Source organism: Hypanus sabinus, unplaced genomic scaffold (genome assembly GCF_030144855.1).
Source record: "Hypanus sabinus isolate sHypSab1 unplaced genomic scaffold, sHypSab1.hap1 scaffold_160, whole genome shotgun sequence".
In the NCBI taxonomy this organism is placed as follows: Eukaryota; Metazoa; Chordata; class Chondrichthyes; order Myliobatiformes; family Dasyatidae; genus Hypanus; species Hypanus sabinus.
The window spans coordinates 762,645-778,599 of NW_026779679.1; the positions used below are offsets into that span (position 1 = coordinate 762,645).

Sequence of the window (15,955 nt, forward strand, 5' to 3'; positions counted from 1 at the left end):
CCGTGTCCTCCTGTGCAGACATTTCGATTCACAATTATTCCATGATATCACATCAGGAGAGAGGAATTCAGTCAAAGGCAGCATCTCGGCTCCATTAGACCCGCTTCCAAAGCAATGGGAGTAATATTGCCAGCGAGTTCCGCCCACGGCAGAAATACGGGGACACGGCAGGTGACTGTGGAAGCACGTAGCTAGAGAAACACTTCCGAATATCAGAATTAACTCTCAGTTTCTGCCGTTTGCAGATGTGATAGCGACTTACCGGGAATTCCAACGGCTGAAATAACGGGGTAGTAAATGTCTTCTATCCGCCACATTACTGTATATCCCACTTGAGTGACGCAGTGAACGCTATTGTCCTGAATTCCACAGCTCGGCAAGACACTCTGGGCTGAATACAGCAACAAACTATGATTTATACAGGGGATCAATCTGCAGTAACGGAGTCCCACCTTTGATTCTGCTATTGAACCAACAAATTACATCACCGGTGTCTCGGGTCCAAAAGCTGTCGGCATGTAACACAAACACATTAATACTATTGGCATTAGCTCACTTAGATCCTTCTGCGTAATTTTACCAAAATGTGCAACGAGACCAGTAAGTGAGTAGTCAGCGGCTCTGCTTACAACTTTTCCACATTTGTCTTGTCAGCGGTCAGAACAGTTCCCATTTTCCAACCTGAACTTTCACTGTGGCTCTCTTCCCACAAGCATTCCGGAATCGATGTTTCCAGCATTTCCGGCACTTTTCACAGTCACGCCTGCTGTTTCCTCTGCAAGTAGAACCGGTTTCCCCTCAGTGTGGACGTGACCCAGGGACACATGAGAACCTTCCCTGTTTCTTTCTGCAGACTTTCAATTAACGTCATTGTTTTTTTTAATATATTCAGCAGATCCACTTTGGTCGGTCAGACACCAAAACCACCCCAACTCGTCCCACTATGTGCCACCAGATATGAAATATACTCGCTGTACCGACAAGCGGTGTAGTTCTTCATCAGCCCTGGACCACATCAGTGTTTACCTCATTTTGATCAGCTTCCCACTATAATGTTTATTTCCAATAACATGAAGCTCAGAGCTGTGCACGGTTCCCTCCATCGCTTAAACCATCTTCCCACATCTGTTGTGCGTGCATGCGCGCATAAATGTCCCTATTACATTTCTTCAAATGTATATGAATAGAATTTCCTGCCCGTGCTGTGGACTTTTAAACCTTAATGACGGGCAAAGCCGCTGTTGAATCCACCTGAGGAACAGTTAGATTTTGAAATATTGTAGCTGTAGGAATACAATTGGCTGTTAAGGCTGCCACTCGCTGTTTTGTGAGTTATGAGCGCAACCACCAACACGTTTGTCTCTGAGAAATACTGGCATGATTTAACAGAATATATTCTGCCATGTACAGAATCCGCTCCGTATACTGACGTTTTCAACTCCGCTCTGTCCTTAAGATATCCGTGTCGTTAGCATTCCCCTCCTAGTGGAAAGAAATGCAGGACCGCCAAATAAGGCCAGCTCTCTCTCTGTCCCCCCTCCCTTTCTTTGTGGAGTGTAAGGAGGGGGTGAGTTTCCCAGCAAGGGGGCTGGGTGGAGATGAGATCCTAGGCACCCAGGGTGCGGGGGACAGCATAAACTTCAAATAAAACTCGTCCGAAACGAAGACAGGATGTTACAGTGGTTTATTGATTTCATCGACAAATGTAAATTAAACGATTTGTGAGCTGCTGACGTGCGGGAATAAATAAGCTGGTCCCGACTCACTCACAGTCACACACAATTAACTGACCGGCGACAACCAGGGGCAGTTTGAATAATCAGTCCCGTTTCTCACTGTCACTCTGCATCACGGAGCTGATGATTATCAAATCACACTTCAGGGCCGTGTCCCAGATCACCGCAGATCCAGGGTCATTTCTGAAACCTTGCGAATTGCTTCTGGAGTGCGGAAAGATAAGGGAGGGAGTTAAAAGGGGGAGGGGGTATCGGCCAAATTGTCTCCATCTTGTGGACGGGTATATTCACACATTCAGACGTTTACAGGTACACTCTCAGTCCGGGTCTAGACTCCTGTAGAGACTCCAGTTCATTCTCCCCAGTCCCACTGAAGTTATTCACTGCCAGCCTGAAACGGATGGAAAAATAAAGATGAAAAAGAAACCAGATTATATAACCGTGTCAGTAACAGAGTACTGGGGTACCAGAAAACCCGCGGATCTGATGAAATTTTTATCACATTGAACATTAACACAGACACTCACATGATCTGCTCCAGACTCGGGTGGGTCAATATGAGCCGGCGGAGAGCGTGGACCGACTGGTCTGTGAGCGGGTTCCATCCCAGGTCCAGCTCTATCAGTGATCGGTTTGTACTGAGAGCGGAGGCGAGATCCTCAGCACCAGAATCTGTAAGTTCGACATGGTTCAGACTGGAAATGAGAGATAGATTGAGGGTGAAGGACACAGAGAGACAGGGGCAGTACAAATTTCCAGAATTTATCAGTAACACAATTACTGATCACATTAATGTTCAGTGTCAGACACCCAGTGTCTGTAAACACAATCTCCCACAGTCTGGTACTCACTTCAGTGTCTGTATTTTACACTCCGGGTTCCCAACAGCCGCAGACACCAGTTTCACTCCTGAATCTCCCAGGTCATTCCGTCCAAGACTAAACAGAAACAGACAAATTAATGAATGGGTCAGAAGGAATTTCTCTCACTCGGTTATTTCAGGAAACATTAAACCCTTCAGTAAATCACTGATCAGTGTTCCCATCACTGTCAATGTCCCTCACTGACCAGTTACAGGGGATTCACTGATGTCAGTAATTTAGTCTGTCGGTGTGACCTTGTAAACTCCTCATATTCTGTCTCATTGCGCGATGGTTAGGAAAGTGTTCCTGACCTGTGAGTGGATCGGAAGGGACAGGGTTGAAGGGGAGAAAGTCCCACAGTGAGGAAGATTTGTGAATAGAGAAATGTTGGTGGGAAATGACACCATCTGAGGAAAAGGATGGAAAGACGGGACATGAAGGAGGAAGGGGGATGTGAAAGAGAGATCCCACAGGACGAAGCAGGATGGAGAAGAGAGATTCCACAGCAGGAACGGAGTTGGGGAAGAGACATCTCACAGGAGGAAGGGGGATCGCATTTGTCACAATTCTTCACAATCATATTCACTATAGTTTTACCCAAATCCCTTTACATTGAAACAACACAATGGAACAATTTCACAGTTCAGAGTGAGAGAGAAATTAGGTTACCTCAATACCTGGAACTTGTGCAGCCAGGGTCCCAGCTGCTGGATTCCCTCACACAAAATGTGGCAGTACGACAGGTCGAGACGTTTTATTGTATCACAGAGTCTGACAACATGAGACAGGACCGCGCAGTCAACTGGGATCAGTGTCATTTCACTGAATGAAAGTTCTTCCACAGATCCCAGTGCGGTCTGAGTCAGTTCACGATTCTGAGACTCAAACAGGTAGTGAAATGTGTTCAGGAGCCTCCTTTTACCAGCTTCACTCGATGTGTTTTCACTCTGGCGTTTAACCTCCTCCTTCACCCAGTCCATCACCCGACAGGTTGTTTCATGAGGAAATGGACCCAGAAACTCCTCCAGACCCCGAGCTGTCAATGGGGAGGAGAGACCAGCAACAAAACGGAGAAATACCTCGAATCGCCCATCTGTCGTATTGTGGGCTTCAGTGAGGAATTTCAGGATATCCTCGGGATGTATAGTCAGGAATTGTGCGACTGCAGCTGTAAACTCTTGGATGGTGAGGTGTGGGAATGTGTACACCACGCACTGGGCAGAATCCTCTCTCCCCAAAAGCTCCATCAGGAACCCAGACAGGATCTGGGAAGGCTGTAGATTGTAGTTGTTGAAATCTCCATCTGTAAACACAGTTCTCTTATCGGACACTCCTCTGAAGGCCATCTGACCAACCCTGAGTAACACATCACGGGGGTTCTCAATCTCACGGCTGTGGTTTTTCAGGATGCTGTAAATATAGTAGGAATACAGTTGAGTGATGGTCTTGGGAATTTGCTGTGGGTCCCTGTCTCTTTGTGTGAAGAAAGGGCCGAGTGCAAGTGCGAGGATCCAGCAGTAGGAGGGGTTGTAGCTCATGGTATACAGGATCTCGTTCTCCTTCACGTGTTTGAAAACAGCTGCCGCCACCGTCTGATCATCAAAATGCTTCATGAAATATTCCTTCCATTGCTCACCAGCAAATCCCAGGATTTCTGCCCAGACCCTGATATCTGCCTTTTCCAATAACTGTAACGCAGTGGGGCGGGTGGTCACCAGCACCGAACACCCTGGGAGCAGCTTGCCCTGGATTAAACTGTACACAATGTCCGACACTTCACACCAGCACTCGGGATCTGGACACTGGTGCTTAGGTTCTGTATCTCTCCATTTGTCTGCAAAATAGATTCTGTGTTTGAATTCATCCAAACCATCGAATATGAACAACAATCCCTGTGGGTTCTTCCAGACATCTCTCAGGAAATTCCCAAAGTAAGGATACTGATCCAGAATCAGTTCCCTCAGGTTTGTTCTGCAGTTAATGGAGTTTAACTCCCGGAATTTGAAACTAAAGACAAACTGGAATTGTTGGAATATTTTCCCCGTGGCCCAGTCATAAACAATCTTTTGTTTTCCCAATCCCCGCGACTCCGGCCACTGCTGCTGATCTCCCAGATTTGGATTTACTTCGGGAAAAGCTGCTCTGGAATAACTGATCAGTCTGGATTTTTTCCATCTCTCCGTGGAGATGTTTCTCTCTCCAACGCTCGTGGTCTCTGCGTCTTGCCAGCAGCTCATGTTCAACCAGTCTCCGATCTCGAACAGCAGAAATGACGATGAGCTCAGCGTATCGATCAACCAGGTGGAAAACCTTCACCTTCTCCCTCACCAGGATCGTGTTGACTCTCAGTGTTTCAGTTTGTGCCCGCAGAGTCTCCATGTGTTTCTGTTGAACATCTTCAATGGGAACAGACAGTGTTCAAACTGTTAGATGTCTCAACTCAGAACTCATTATTTAAGCACACAAGAGTGAGCCCAAAGCTTTTGCATTAGTTGAATTAATCAATGAATGTCCGTACAGTAAAGTAAATTTGCATAACAGTCCCCTGACTGAACAGAGAGGCCTGGTCTGGATAAACACATGGTCATCATATTTCCATATTAACTGTGCTGTGAAGATGAGAATCTCCCCTCTCAACATCAGTGATTCAAAATGCAAAGAAGTATATTCGCTGATCAGCATCTGCTCTGTGGCTGGGTGGCTGGGGGAGAAAATGTCAATGTCTTGTTCAGGAGATTGAGACAGTCAGCATTTTGGCACAAACCACAGACAATCCACCCACCCCCCACTTCCATCATCACAGATGCTGCTCAGCTCACTGGGTTCGTCCAGAAAATGGTTCGAGACGGCAGATCTGCAGTACCGGGTCTCTTAAAGAGTCTGTGTTGTAAATGCTCAACAGATCCAAGATTGAATATACACGTGTAAAGGAGAAGGAAATAATTGTTATTCTGGCTCTGATGAAGCTCAAACTCAGATAGTGTATGCAATGGAAAACTCATGTATTTTTTTCAATCGTTCTGGTGGTGGGGTGCGGTTGTTAGTTGTGGATGTGTTGATCTGTCTTACTGCTTGAGGAAAGTAACTGATTTTGAGTCTGGTGGTCCTGCTGTGGATGATATGTAGCTTCCTCCCTCATGGGGCGGGGCAAACAGCCCATAGGCAGGATAGGGGGGATCCTTCCTAACGCTGTTGGCCCTTTTCCAGAGCAGTTCGGCAAAAACGTCCCTGATGAGAGGTGGGATGGGAGTGCCGGTGATACGTTTGGGCAGTTTTGACTACCCGTTGTCCAATTGGCCACAGTTATGCAGCATGTTGGCCTGCCCTCTGCATCACAGCTGTCGAAGGACGCGAATGTAGATGTGAGTACAGGTCAGCCAACGTCTGTGGAAACGGGAGAGACCACTGGTCTATGGCTTTAAATACACGTTTGAAAACCATGTTGTTTACAGGTCGGGAGTTAAAGAGAGCAGAGACCGAGGAATTTTGGTAGCAGCCAGCATGAAGTCTCATTACACTGTGATGTTTAAGCATTCTCCTCATTTAGATAATAGTCCACCCTATTGTTTCTCTTGCCAAAATGCATTACCATTCATTCCCCAACATTGTAATCCATTTGCGACACTCTTCCAATTCGTCGAAGTTTTGCTGCAATCGCATTGCTTCCTCAGCACTATCTGCCCCTTCGCCAATTTTTGTATCATCAACAAATGCGGTCAGTAAAGGAGCCCAGCAGAAGCAGCTGATTGGGCAACCAAGGTCAAGTGACCAAGCGGTTTTGAAAGACTGATACCAATAAATAGAGGGGTAGCTCAAGTGGAGCGGCCAGTGCAAAGCTGCCAGTAGAGGTCTGGAGCTTTGGGGCTTCGACTCATGGAGCGGCCTTGTCGAGGGTAGAGCCTTGTGAGGGAACTGCGAGTCTTTGGCTTGAGAGATTTTGGCAGTTTGACTGTGCAATCAAGTCAATTACGATTTGAATATCTTAACAGAAAGCAGTTAATTAGACAATTCAAGATTTGAATAGCTCAGAATCAGCAGAAAGCAGCTGATTGAGCAATCGAGCTCAGGTGACCAAGCAGTTTGAAAAACTCAGACAAATAAATAGAGGGGTAGCTCAAGTGGAGCGGCCAGTAAAGGAGTTGAGCTTTGCGGCTTTGACTCGGGGAGCAGCCTTGTTGAGGAAAGGGCGAGTCTTTGGTGAGGAAGCTGAGGGAGGAGACTACGCCACAGTTGGTGAGGGTGAGAGGTGGTGAAGAGATGACAGGTAAATTGGTTCAGTGTGATGCTTGCCTGATGTGGGTGGTCAGGGACACTGATGGTGTTTCCGGCTGCTACAACTGTGAAAAGCGTGTCCAGGTTCAGATCCTGAAAGACCGTGTTAGGGCACTGGAGAGGAAACTGGATGACCTCAGGTTCATCCAGGAAAAACGTGAGTTTTCTGGACAGGACCTACAGTGAAATCGTTACATCCGAAGATAACAGAGGAGAGAACGGGGGCAACGATGAGGAAGAGATGGAAGCTTGAAGTACAGGAGACCCCGGGGGATGTGCCTCTTGAAATCATGTTCACCCTCTTGGAAGCTTGGGACAGAAGACACTGCCAGTCTGAGAGGTGGACGGGTCTGCGAGTCAAAAATTGGCACTGAAGCAAAGCCAAAGAGACAGACGACTGGCAGAGCTGTGGGTTTTAGATTCTTAGACCACTGGGATCAGTTTCGGGGTAAGGATGAATTGTACAAAAGGGACGGGTTGCACCTTAGCAGTCGGGGACCAGCATTCTGGCAGGCAGGTTTGCCACTGCAACACGCATGTGTTTAAACTAGTAAGTGTGGGGAGGAGACGAACTGGAAATATAAGGATGGAGTTAAAGGGAAAGAGTGAATAAGAAAAGTTAAGAAAGACATCAGAATTTACGGGGCAGAAAGCTCAGGAGGGGATCGGAGAGTATGGCCAAGTGCAATAGGACCAATGTGACAAGAAGGGGAGTAATGGATTAAAAGTATTATATATAGATGAGCTTGAATTTCAGTTGGAAGTTGGTAAGTATGATGTTGTAGGAATAACAGAGACATGGCTGCAAGAGGACCAGGGCAGGGAAATGAATATTCAAGGATATACATCCTATCGGAAGGACAGACAGGTGGGCAGACGGGGTGGGGTGGCTCTGCTGGTGAGGAATGAAATACAGTCCCTTGCAAGGAGTGACATAGAATCAGGAGATGCAGAGTCAGTATGGGTAGAACTGAGAAATTGTAAGGGCAAAAAGACCCTAATGGGAGTTATCTACCGACCCCCAAATAGTAGCCTGGATATAGGGTGCAAGTTGAATAAAGATCTAAAATTAGCATGTTGCAAAGGTAATACTACAGTTGTAATGGGGGATTGCAACGTACAGGTAGACTGGGAAAATCAGATTGGTACTGGACCCCAAGAAAGGGAGTTGGTGGAGGGCCTCTAGATGGATTCTCAGAGCAGCTTGTGCTGGAGCCTACCAGGGAGAAGGCAATTCTGGATGTAGTGTTGTGTAATGAACCGGATTTGATAAGGGAACTCTAGGTAAAGGAGCCAATAATATGTTAAGTTTTAATCTACAATTTGAGAGGGAGCAGCAGGATCAGTGATTCTCACCGTGGCTAACAAGGGAAGTCAAGGAGAGTCTAAAATATAAGAGAGAAGAAGTATAACATAGCAAAGATGAGCGGGAAGCCAGAGCACTGGGAACATTTAAAGAACAATAAAAGATTACTAAAAAAGGCAATATGCGGAGACTATAAAGGAGGATAGTAAAAGCTTCTTTAGGTATGTGAAGAGGAAAAAGTTAGTTAAAACTAAAGTTGGGCCCTTGAAGGCAGAAACAGGTGAATTTACTAGGAAGAGTGAGCAAATGTCAGACGAGTTGAACAGATACTGTGGATCTGTCCTCACTAGGGAAGACACAGACAATCTCCCAAATATAATAGTGGCCAGAGGACATAGGATAATGGAGGGACTGAAGGAAATTCACATTATGCAGAAAAAGGTGTTGGGTAGTCTGATGGGACTGAAGGCTGATAAATCCCCAGGGCCTTATGATCTGCATCCCAGGGTACTTAAGGAGGTGGCTCTAGAAATCGTGGACGCATTGGTAATTATTTTCCAATGTTCTATAGATTCAGGATCGGTTCCTGAGAATTGGAGGATAGCTAAAGTTATCCCGCTTTTTAACAAAGAGGGGAGAGAGAAAACAGGGAATGATAGACCAGTTAGCCAGACATCAGTGGTAGGGAAGATGCTGGAGGCAATTATAAAAGATGAAATAACGGTACATGTGGATAGCAGTAACAGGATCCGAGTCAGCATGTATTTACGAAGGGGATATCATGCTTGACTGATCTTCTGAAATTTTTTGAGGATCTAACTATGAAAATGGACAAGAAAGAGCCAGTGGATGTAGTGTACCTGGACTTATAGAAAGCCTTTGATAAGGTTCCATATAGGAGATTAGTGGGCAAATTAAAACACATGGTATTGGGGGTAGGGTATTTACATGGATAGAAAATTGATTGGCAGTCAGGAAACAAAGAGCAGGGATTAATGGGTACTTTTCAAAATGGCAGACAGTGACTCGTCGGGTACCACAAGGGTTGGTGCTGGGACCGCAGCTATTTACAATATACATTACTGATTTAGATGAAGGGATTAAAAGGAACATTGGCTAATTTGCAGATGACACAAAGCTGGGTGGTAGTGTAACATATGAGGAGGATAGACTCCAACGCTTCAATCACTTAGGTTAGGCAAACTGGCCTGTAATTCCACAAACAAGAGAGAATCTGCAGATGCTGGAAATCCAAGCAACACACACAAAATGTTGGAGGGACTCAGCAGGCCAGACAGCAGCTGTGGAACAGCTGACGTTTTCTTTCGAGATCCTTCGGCAGGACGGGAGACAAAAAGCTGAGGAGTAGATTCGAAAGGTGGAGGGGGAGGGGGCGGAGGGAGAGAGAAGTGACAGGTGAAACTTGGAGGGGAGGGGATGAAGCAAAGTGTATGAAGTTGATTCTTGATAGAGACAGGAGGCCATGGAAGCAAGAAAAAGGTGGGGAGGGTCACCAGAGGGAGGCGATGGACAGGCGAGGGGATAACATGTGAGACGTACGAGGGCATGGGGAACGGTGAAGGGGGAGAGGAAGCCTTTCTGGAATCTTAAGAAATTGATATTCATGCCATCAGGTTGGACGCTGCTCAAAAGGTGTTGTTCCTCCAACCCGAGTGTGGCATTATCCTGACGGTGCAGGATGTCATGGACTGACGTATCGGAATGGGAATGGTAAGTGGAAATAAAATGGGTGGCCACTGGGAGATCACGCTTGTTCTGGCGGACACAGTGCAGACGCTCGGCACTGGTTTCATCGAGAGACAACAGACCATACCGAGATCAACTACGCCTCCCTCTTTTGCTCTCTCCAACCTCTATTTTCCTTTCTTCCACGCCTTCTGTCTCTTTTACTAACCAACTTCCTAGCTCTTTGCTCATCCCTCCCTCTCCAAATTTCACCTATCGCCTGGAATTTCTCTCTCCCCTCCCACCCCGCCTGCCAGCATTCAAATCGACTCCTCAGCGTTTTATCTCCAGTCCCATCGAATGTTCTCAGCCCGAAACGTTTACTGTACTTTCTCCATAGATGTGCTGAGTTTCTCCATCATTTTCTGTGTGATAGACTATAACTTATTTCTTTTGTCTTCATCCCTTCTTTATGCTTCTTTTTGTTACCTATTGTTAGATTTTAGAAGCTTCCAAATCAACTAGCTTTCCTCTCACTTCTGCTGGATTATATTGCGTTTCCGATTCTATTATGCAGTCCCTAGCTGCCTCATAAGGGATCATTACAATAATCTCCCTGATAAGATCTGATCTCAGTGTGTCAGGGACATGTAGGGTATCACAGAGTGCCGGGAACCTGTTAGGGACGTGTAGGGTCTCACAGTGTCTCAGGACACTTGCTAGGGATCTGTAGGGTTTCACAGAGTACTGGGAACCTGTCAGAGCTGTGTGGAGACTCACAGTGCATCAGGACCTTGCCAAGGTTCTGTGGTGTCTAAAGGCGTGTCTGGACCCTGTCAGGGGTGTTAGAGCCTTCACAATGTGTCAGAACCCTGTCAGTGGTGAGTGGTGTCTCATGGTGCGTTGGGACACTGTCTGAGGTGTGTGAGGTCCCACAGTATGTCAGGACCCTGGCATTAGTGGGTGGGGATTCACAGTTTGTCCGGACCCTGTCAGGGGTATGAGCTGTCTGACAGTGTGTCAGGATCCTGTCAGGAGTGCGTGGGTTTCTCTATGTATCAGCAACTTGCTGGGTGTCCGTGTGGTCTCACTGTGTGTCCGGACCCTGCCAGGTGTTTGTGGGGTCTCACAGTATGTCAGGACCCTGTCATTAGCGGGTGGGGATTCACAATGTGTCAGGACCCTGTCAGGGGTGTGTGTGGTCCCACAGTATGCCCGGAACCTGTCAGGGTTGTCTGGTGTCTCACTGTGTGTCAGGACCCTGCCAGGTGTTTGTGGGGTCTCACAGTATGTCCGGACCCTGTCATTAGTGGGTGGGGATTCACAATGTGTCAGGACCCTGTCAGGGGTGTGTGTGGTCCCACAGTATGCCCAGAACCTCTCAGGGTTGTCTGGTGTCTGGCTGTGTGTCAGGACCTGCCAGCGATGAGTGTGGTCTCTAAGTGTGTCAGGACCCTGTTCGCGATTTATGGGGTCTCACAGAGTTTCTGGACCCTGCCAGCGAACTGTGAGGTCTCATAATGTGAGAAGACCTTACCACAGTGTGTCATGACCGTGTCTGGGGTGTGTGGGGTCTCACAGTGTGTCAGGACCATGTCAGAAATGTGTGGGGTCTCATAGAGTGTCAGGACCGTTTCTGGGGTGTGTGGGGTCTCAGACTGTGTCAGAACCCTGTCAGAGGCTGTTTGCCGTCTCGCAGTGTTTCTGAACCCTGTCAGGGGTGTGTGGGGTCTCCATTCAAAGTGTTCGGCTGTAATTGGGAGCGTAGGAAAACATTAATTGTAGACATATTTTCTTTAGAGAATATGACAGTGGTAGAAATGGTGTTCTTCAACTGTCATGGAGAGATTCTGTTTCATGTACAGAAATGGCTGTAGGAATTTCACTGTCGTGTTTGTTCCCTCGGCAAACAACATGAGGAATAGTGAACGAAAAGGTTGTAGCGATTTACCAAACCCATGGTGCAGAGAAACTGAGGGGTTTCATTGATATGATGTGGACTGGAACAGCATTAACAGAGGTGAGTAGTTTGTAAACATCCTGATTCATCTCACTCTGGTCCCATATTTAAATTATCATCTTTGGAATTTGTTCTTGTAATTGAGAGAGACAGTACCAGGGTTCTGGCCGAGGTTCCTTATATTTCTGTTGAGAGATTTGAATAATCAGGTAAAACATGGGCTGATGCAATATTAATAAGTTTTGTGATGTTTGTCTTTCCTAAGCTCTCTCCTCTGTTAAATGTGCAGTTGAGTGATCTAACTCAGTCTGCAGTGATGAAGCCTCACAATCTCTTGAGCCCAGGAACTGCCCCGGGCTCCTGTTTCACAGTCATGATGGGCCTATAGATGTAGTGAGCTTTCCATCCAGACGGTCGCAGTTTAACTAATTGCAATATTATTTAGAGATATTTTCAGTCATTTTCACCTTCCTTGCTGCGATCCCATAACCCTTGGTTTCTCTGTCCTAATTCCCATCTCTCACCCTTCCACAGTGTCCAGCGCACAACACCAGCAGACATGAATTTCAGCTTCTGTGGACTGAGCTGAGGAATATGTCCCCCAGTCTCACCCTCTAACACTGTAGCAGTGTTTGCACTAGGGGGTGCAGATCTGAACTCAATTCTGCTCTGTGGTACAGACCAGTTGGAATGTCACCTGATTTTCTAATTAAAGTGATGCTATTATTACTATTCTGTGACTGGAACTTCAGTGGACGCCCAACTCTAAGAAAAGATAATCTGCAGGGGGAAGTTTAGAAAACGGTTAAGAAAGAGTCTGTTCAGGAGAGGGCAGTGGCTGTCAAGAGAAGATTTTGACATCTTGTGTGAAGAAATATAAGTTTTTAATGCCATTTTCCATATCCCCCTCTCCCTTTCTCCACGTAGACTCGCAGAGGAGGAACTTGTAGGCCCTGGAGTGGTGTGAACAATTTTCCTCAAAATCGCCAGCTCTCTGCCTCTTTCCTCAAAATGACCTTTGAAAACATTCGCTCTAAGAAACATGCTTCCATGTGTCTCACTGTGTTCTCTGTCACAGTGCCCATATTTACCTGGTCAGATCCCTGTGGCTCAACAACCTAACCACCGTACGCAAATTACAACCGTTGGTGGAAACAGAGGTCAAGTTTCAACTTAATGAACTCTGCTGCAGTCCATTCTGGGCTATTGCATACCGCCCCACTACCGGAGGGATGTTGAGGCTTTAGAGAGGGATGCTGCCTGGTTCAGAGGGCATGTGCTATGATGAGAGGCTGGATGAAGTTAGATTGTTTGCTCTGGATCGTCGGAGACCGAGGGGAGCTCTGACACAGGTTGAGAACATTATGAGAGGCAGAGATAGAGTGGACAGCGATCACCAGTTTGTCGCGGTTGAAATGTCTATTACCAGAGGGAATATATTGAAGGTGAGATGCTGTAGAAGGAAGTATGATGTGAGGGAGAGCTTTTTTATTCATCAGAGAGCCGTGGCTGCATGGACCGCACTGCCCGGTAAGGTGATAGAGACAAATTATTAGAAGCTTTTAAGAGACGTTTGGGTAGACACATGGATGTAAGGAAGATGGAGGAGTATGGACATGGTGCAGGAAGGAGAGATTAGAGTTGGGTTATGCAGATTTACCTCTCAGCTGGTTCGGCACAATATTATATGACTAATGACCTATTCCTGTTTTATACTCTTCAATGTTCAATGCACGTTCACTTACCTTTCAGCTCACTGAGAACCTTGATTAAACCTTGAGCGGCATTTGATCGATGGGAGGGATCACAACCTGTTTGAATTTAAACACATTGAGGGAATGATATGTAAAATTTTAAAGTGTGCTGTATACAATCCAAATTTGAATTAATCTCTGATATTTTCTCACCATACATCTGTATTTCGTTATGTATTTTGTCCAACATTGGAACATCATTCCACATTTTCATAAAGGTTTCCCAAATCACCCTCCGGGCGTGGGAGCCTTTCTCCATCACCAGGCTCAGGAGGATTTTAGAACTGTCCGCCCGCTCTCCCTTATCAGCAAGATCAGAGATTTTCTGTGAAGAGTAACGGTGAACATATTGGGGACTGACAGATTCACACAGAGAATGAGAAGTAAATGATGTGCTGTGTAACGGGATCAGACTGAACAGTCACCCGGACGGGTGCCGATCCTGTCTGGACATGGAGTGTACACTCTGAGTGCAGAGCACAGGGAGGGACATTCACTGTGCACCTGGTCCACCAGTCAATGAGATCCTGGCTGGTGTATGACCGCTTCATTGACGTGGCTCCAATTCCATAAATAATCCCTCACCGGATTTGACGGTGTAAAGCAGAAATCATAAAATAACGATCACAGAGGAAGAAATAAAACTGGAGGATTTTATTTTATATAACAGACTGAACAGCCTCAGAGAAGTTGCAGAATTTATGATGTGATTCATCTCCTCAGTCCGCCAGTGTCTAAAATGACAGCGGATTACTGGCTGACATCTGACACCTTTCACTTCCCTTTTCCAGTAGAGGTTTTCTCAGTGATTACACGTTGCAACATGGCAATGTTCCCCGATTCACACTGTTTGCAGTTACAGATTGTAACAGAATTATCTCCACCCAGAACTGAACAGACCCAGGCTCCTGTGGCATTCACTGATGATGTCCCGGTTCTCACTGACATCCTGCCGTCACTCTGTACATTTTTCACAGATTGAAACTTCCTGTCATATTTGCAATTAATGCTGTTACTTGCTCAACTCACTCTGAACATCGAGCAGCTCCCTGCCAGTCCGCGGGTTCTTTTCACCTCTTTCCATCTCTGGTACAGATTCACATGTTCCGGATCGCATGTGGAGTATTTATTTCCCAGTTATTCTTTTATCTTATTTAATATCCGTTGAGTCAGAGATCCTACGGCCATCAGTCCAGTGATGTGGGAAAATTCAAACCCATTCCCCCTCCCACTCACCCGATGTTCCTCTCTGCTGAACTGTTTCTCAGCCTTTAACGCCAGACTCACTCCGTGAACCCGTCCTTCCATCGCCTGCTCCAACCTGTCCCGGTAGAAGTCCGTCAACTGCAGCAGCTGGAAATCGCCCCAGCTTGCCAGGAGCTCCGTGATCACTGAGCCCGGACCTGTAAAGGAAAATGAGGAGCATTAAAGAAATTACTGACCTCATACTGGACAGTAACTTCACTTTGGAACCTAAAGATCACCAAACACAATGCGAACTAAATGTATATGGGGATGGAGGAGAATAAGCAATCAACGTTTTGGGCCAAGGCCCTTCATCGGACTGGAAATGAGGGAACAGAAATTCTAGATATTGCCACATTACTTTCCATTCATTGTGGTCCTCATCCGGAATGTCAAATCTTTGTTCCTCTCCATGGATACTGCCTGACCTGCTGAGTTCTGTCAATATTTCGTGTGTCGTTTTATTGCCCAAAACTTTCAGCATCTGCAGAATGTCATTTCTTCTAGAGTAACTCGCTATTTCAATGGGCATCACAATCTGTTAGAGGAGCAGCAGCAGACGGTAATTGTACACCTTCTACGTTTGACTGTATTTCCCCAGAAATGTTAACTCTCTCTCTTATCTCTCTGATCAGTTTTCACAAACACTTTGTGAATTCCCAATATTGAATTAAATACAGACGCGGAATCAGCAGAGTATTTATAAATTAAAATAATTCGCCAACATACCCGTGAGCTTTCCCGATGTTGAAGGCACTGGAAGTCCTCGCCTGCCCGCGCATTGACCCATTGTGAGGACAAGTGTGATCAGCTTTTGTTTCTCTGTAACAAAACAAATAACAGGAGGGTCAAACATTAATTGGGGTTTACAGGAGAACACGGTTTTGTTATTAAACTGAGGCAAACACTTCCAAACATCGTGAGCCTGTCCACTGAAGCCCTGACAGGGCCTGATCCAGCTGAGCCCATCGATTTCCGCGCTCTCCATCTATTGTACACCGTGCCGGGACTTCCGGGGTCCCTACGTGCTATGTTGCACACAATTCCCTTTCCGGAGTCAATCTTGTGTCCTCGACCGGGAGTGATGTATCAATGCAATGGCAAGGCAGGTTGAGCAGACAGCGCCCACTGCT

The 15,955-nt window shown here is 46.4% G+C and overlaps 1 protein-coding gene across 1 annotated transcript; it reads right to left on the reverse strand.

Annotated features, from left to right (window-relative positions):
* Positions 1 to 1,667: 1,667 nt before the first annotated feature.
* LOC132387177 (NACHT, LRR and PYD domains-containing protein 3-like) lies at positions 1,668 to 13,785 on the reverse strand. Its single transcript, XM_059959524.1, has 6 exons — positions 13,731 to 13,785; positions 13,569 to 13,634; positions 3,269 to 4,706; positions 2,588 to 2,674; positions 2,264 to 2,431; positions 1,668 to 2,127 (listed from the first exon to the last, which is right to left on the reverse strand). Exons 1-6 carry the CDS (start codon positions 13,783 to 13,785, stop codon positions 2,040 to 2,042), a joined length of 1,902 nt encoding a protein of 633 aa, XP_059815507.1. The 3' UTR covers positions 1,668 to 2,039.
* Positions 13,786 to 15,955: the final 2,170 nt, after the last annotated feature.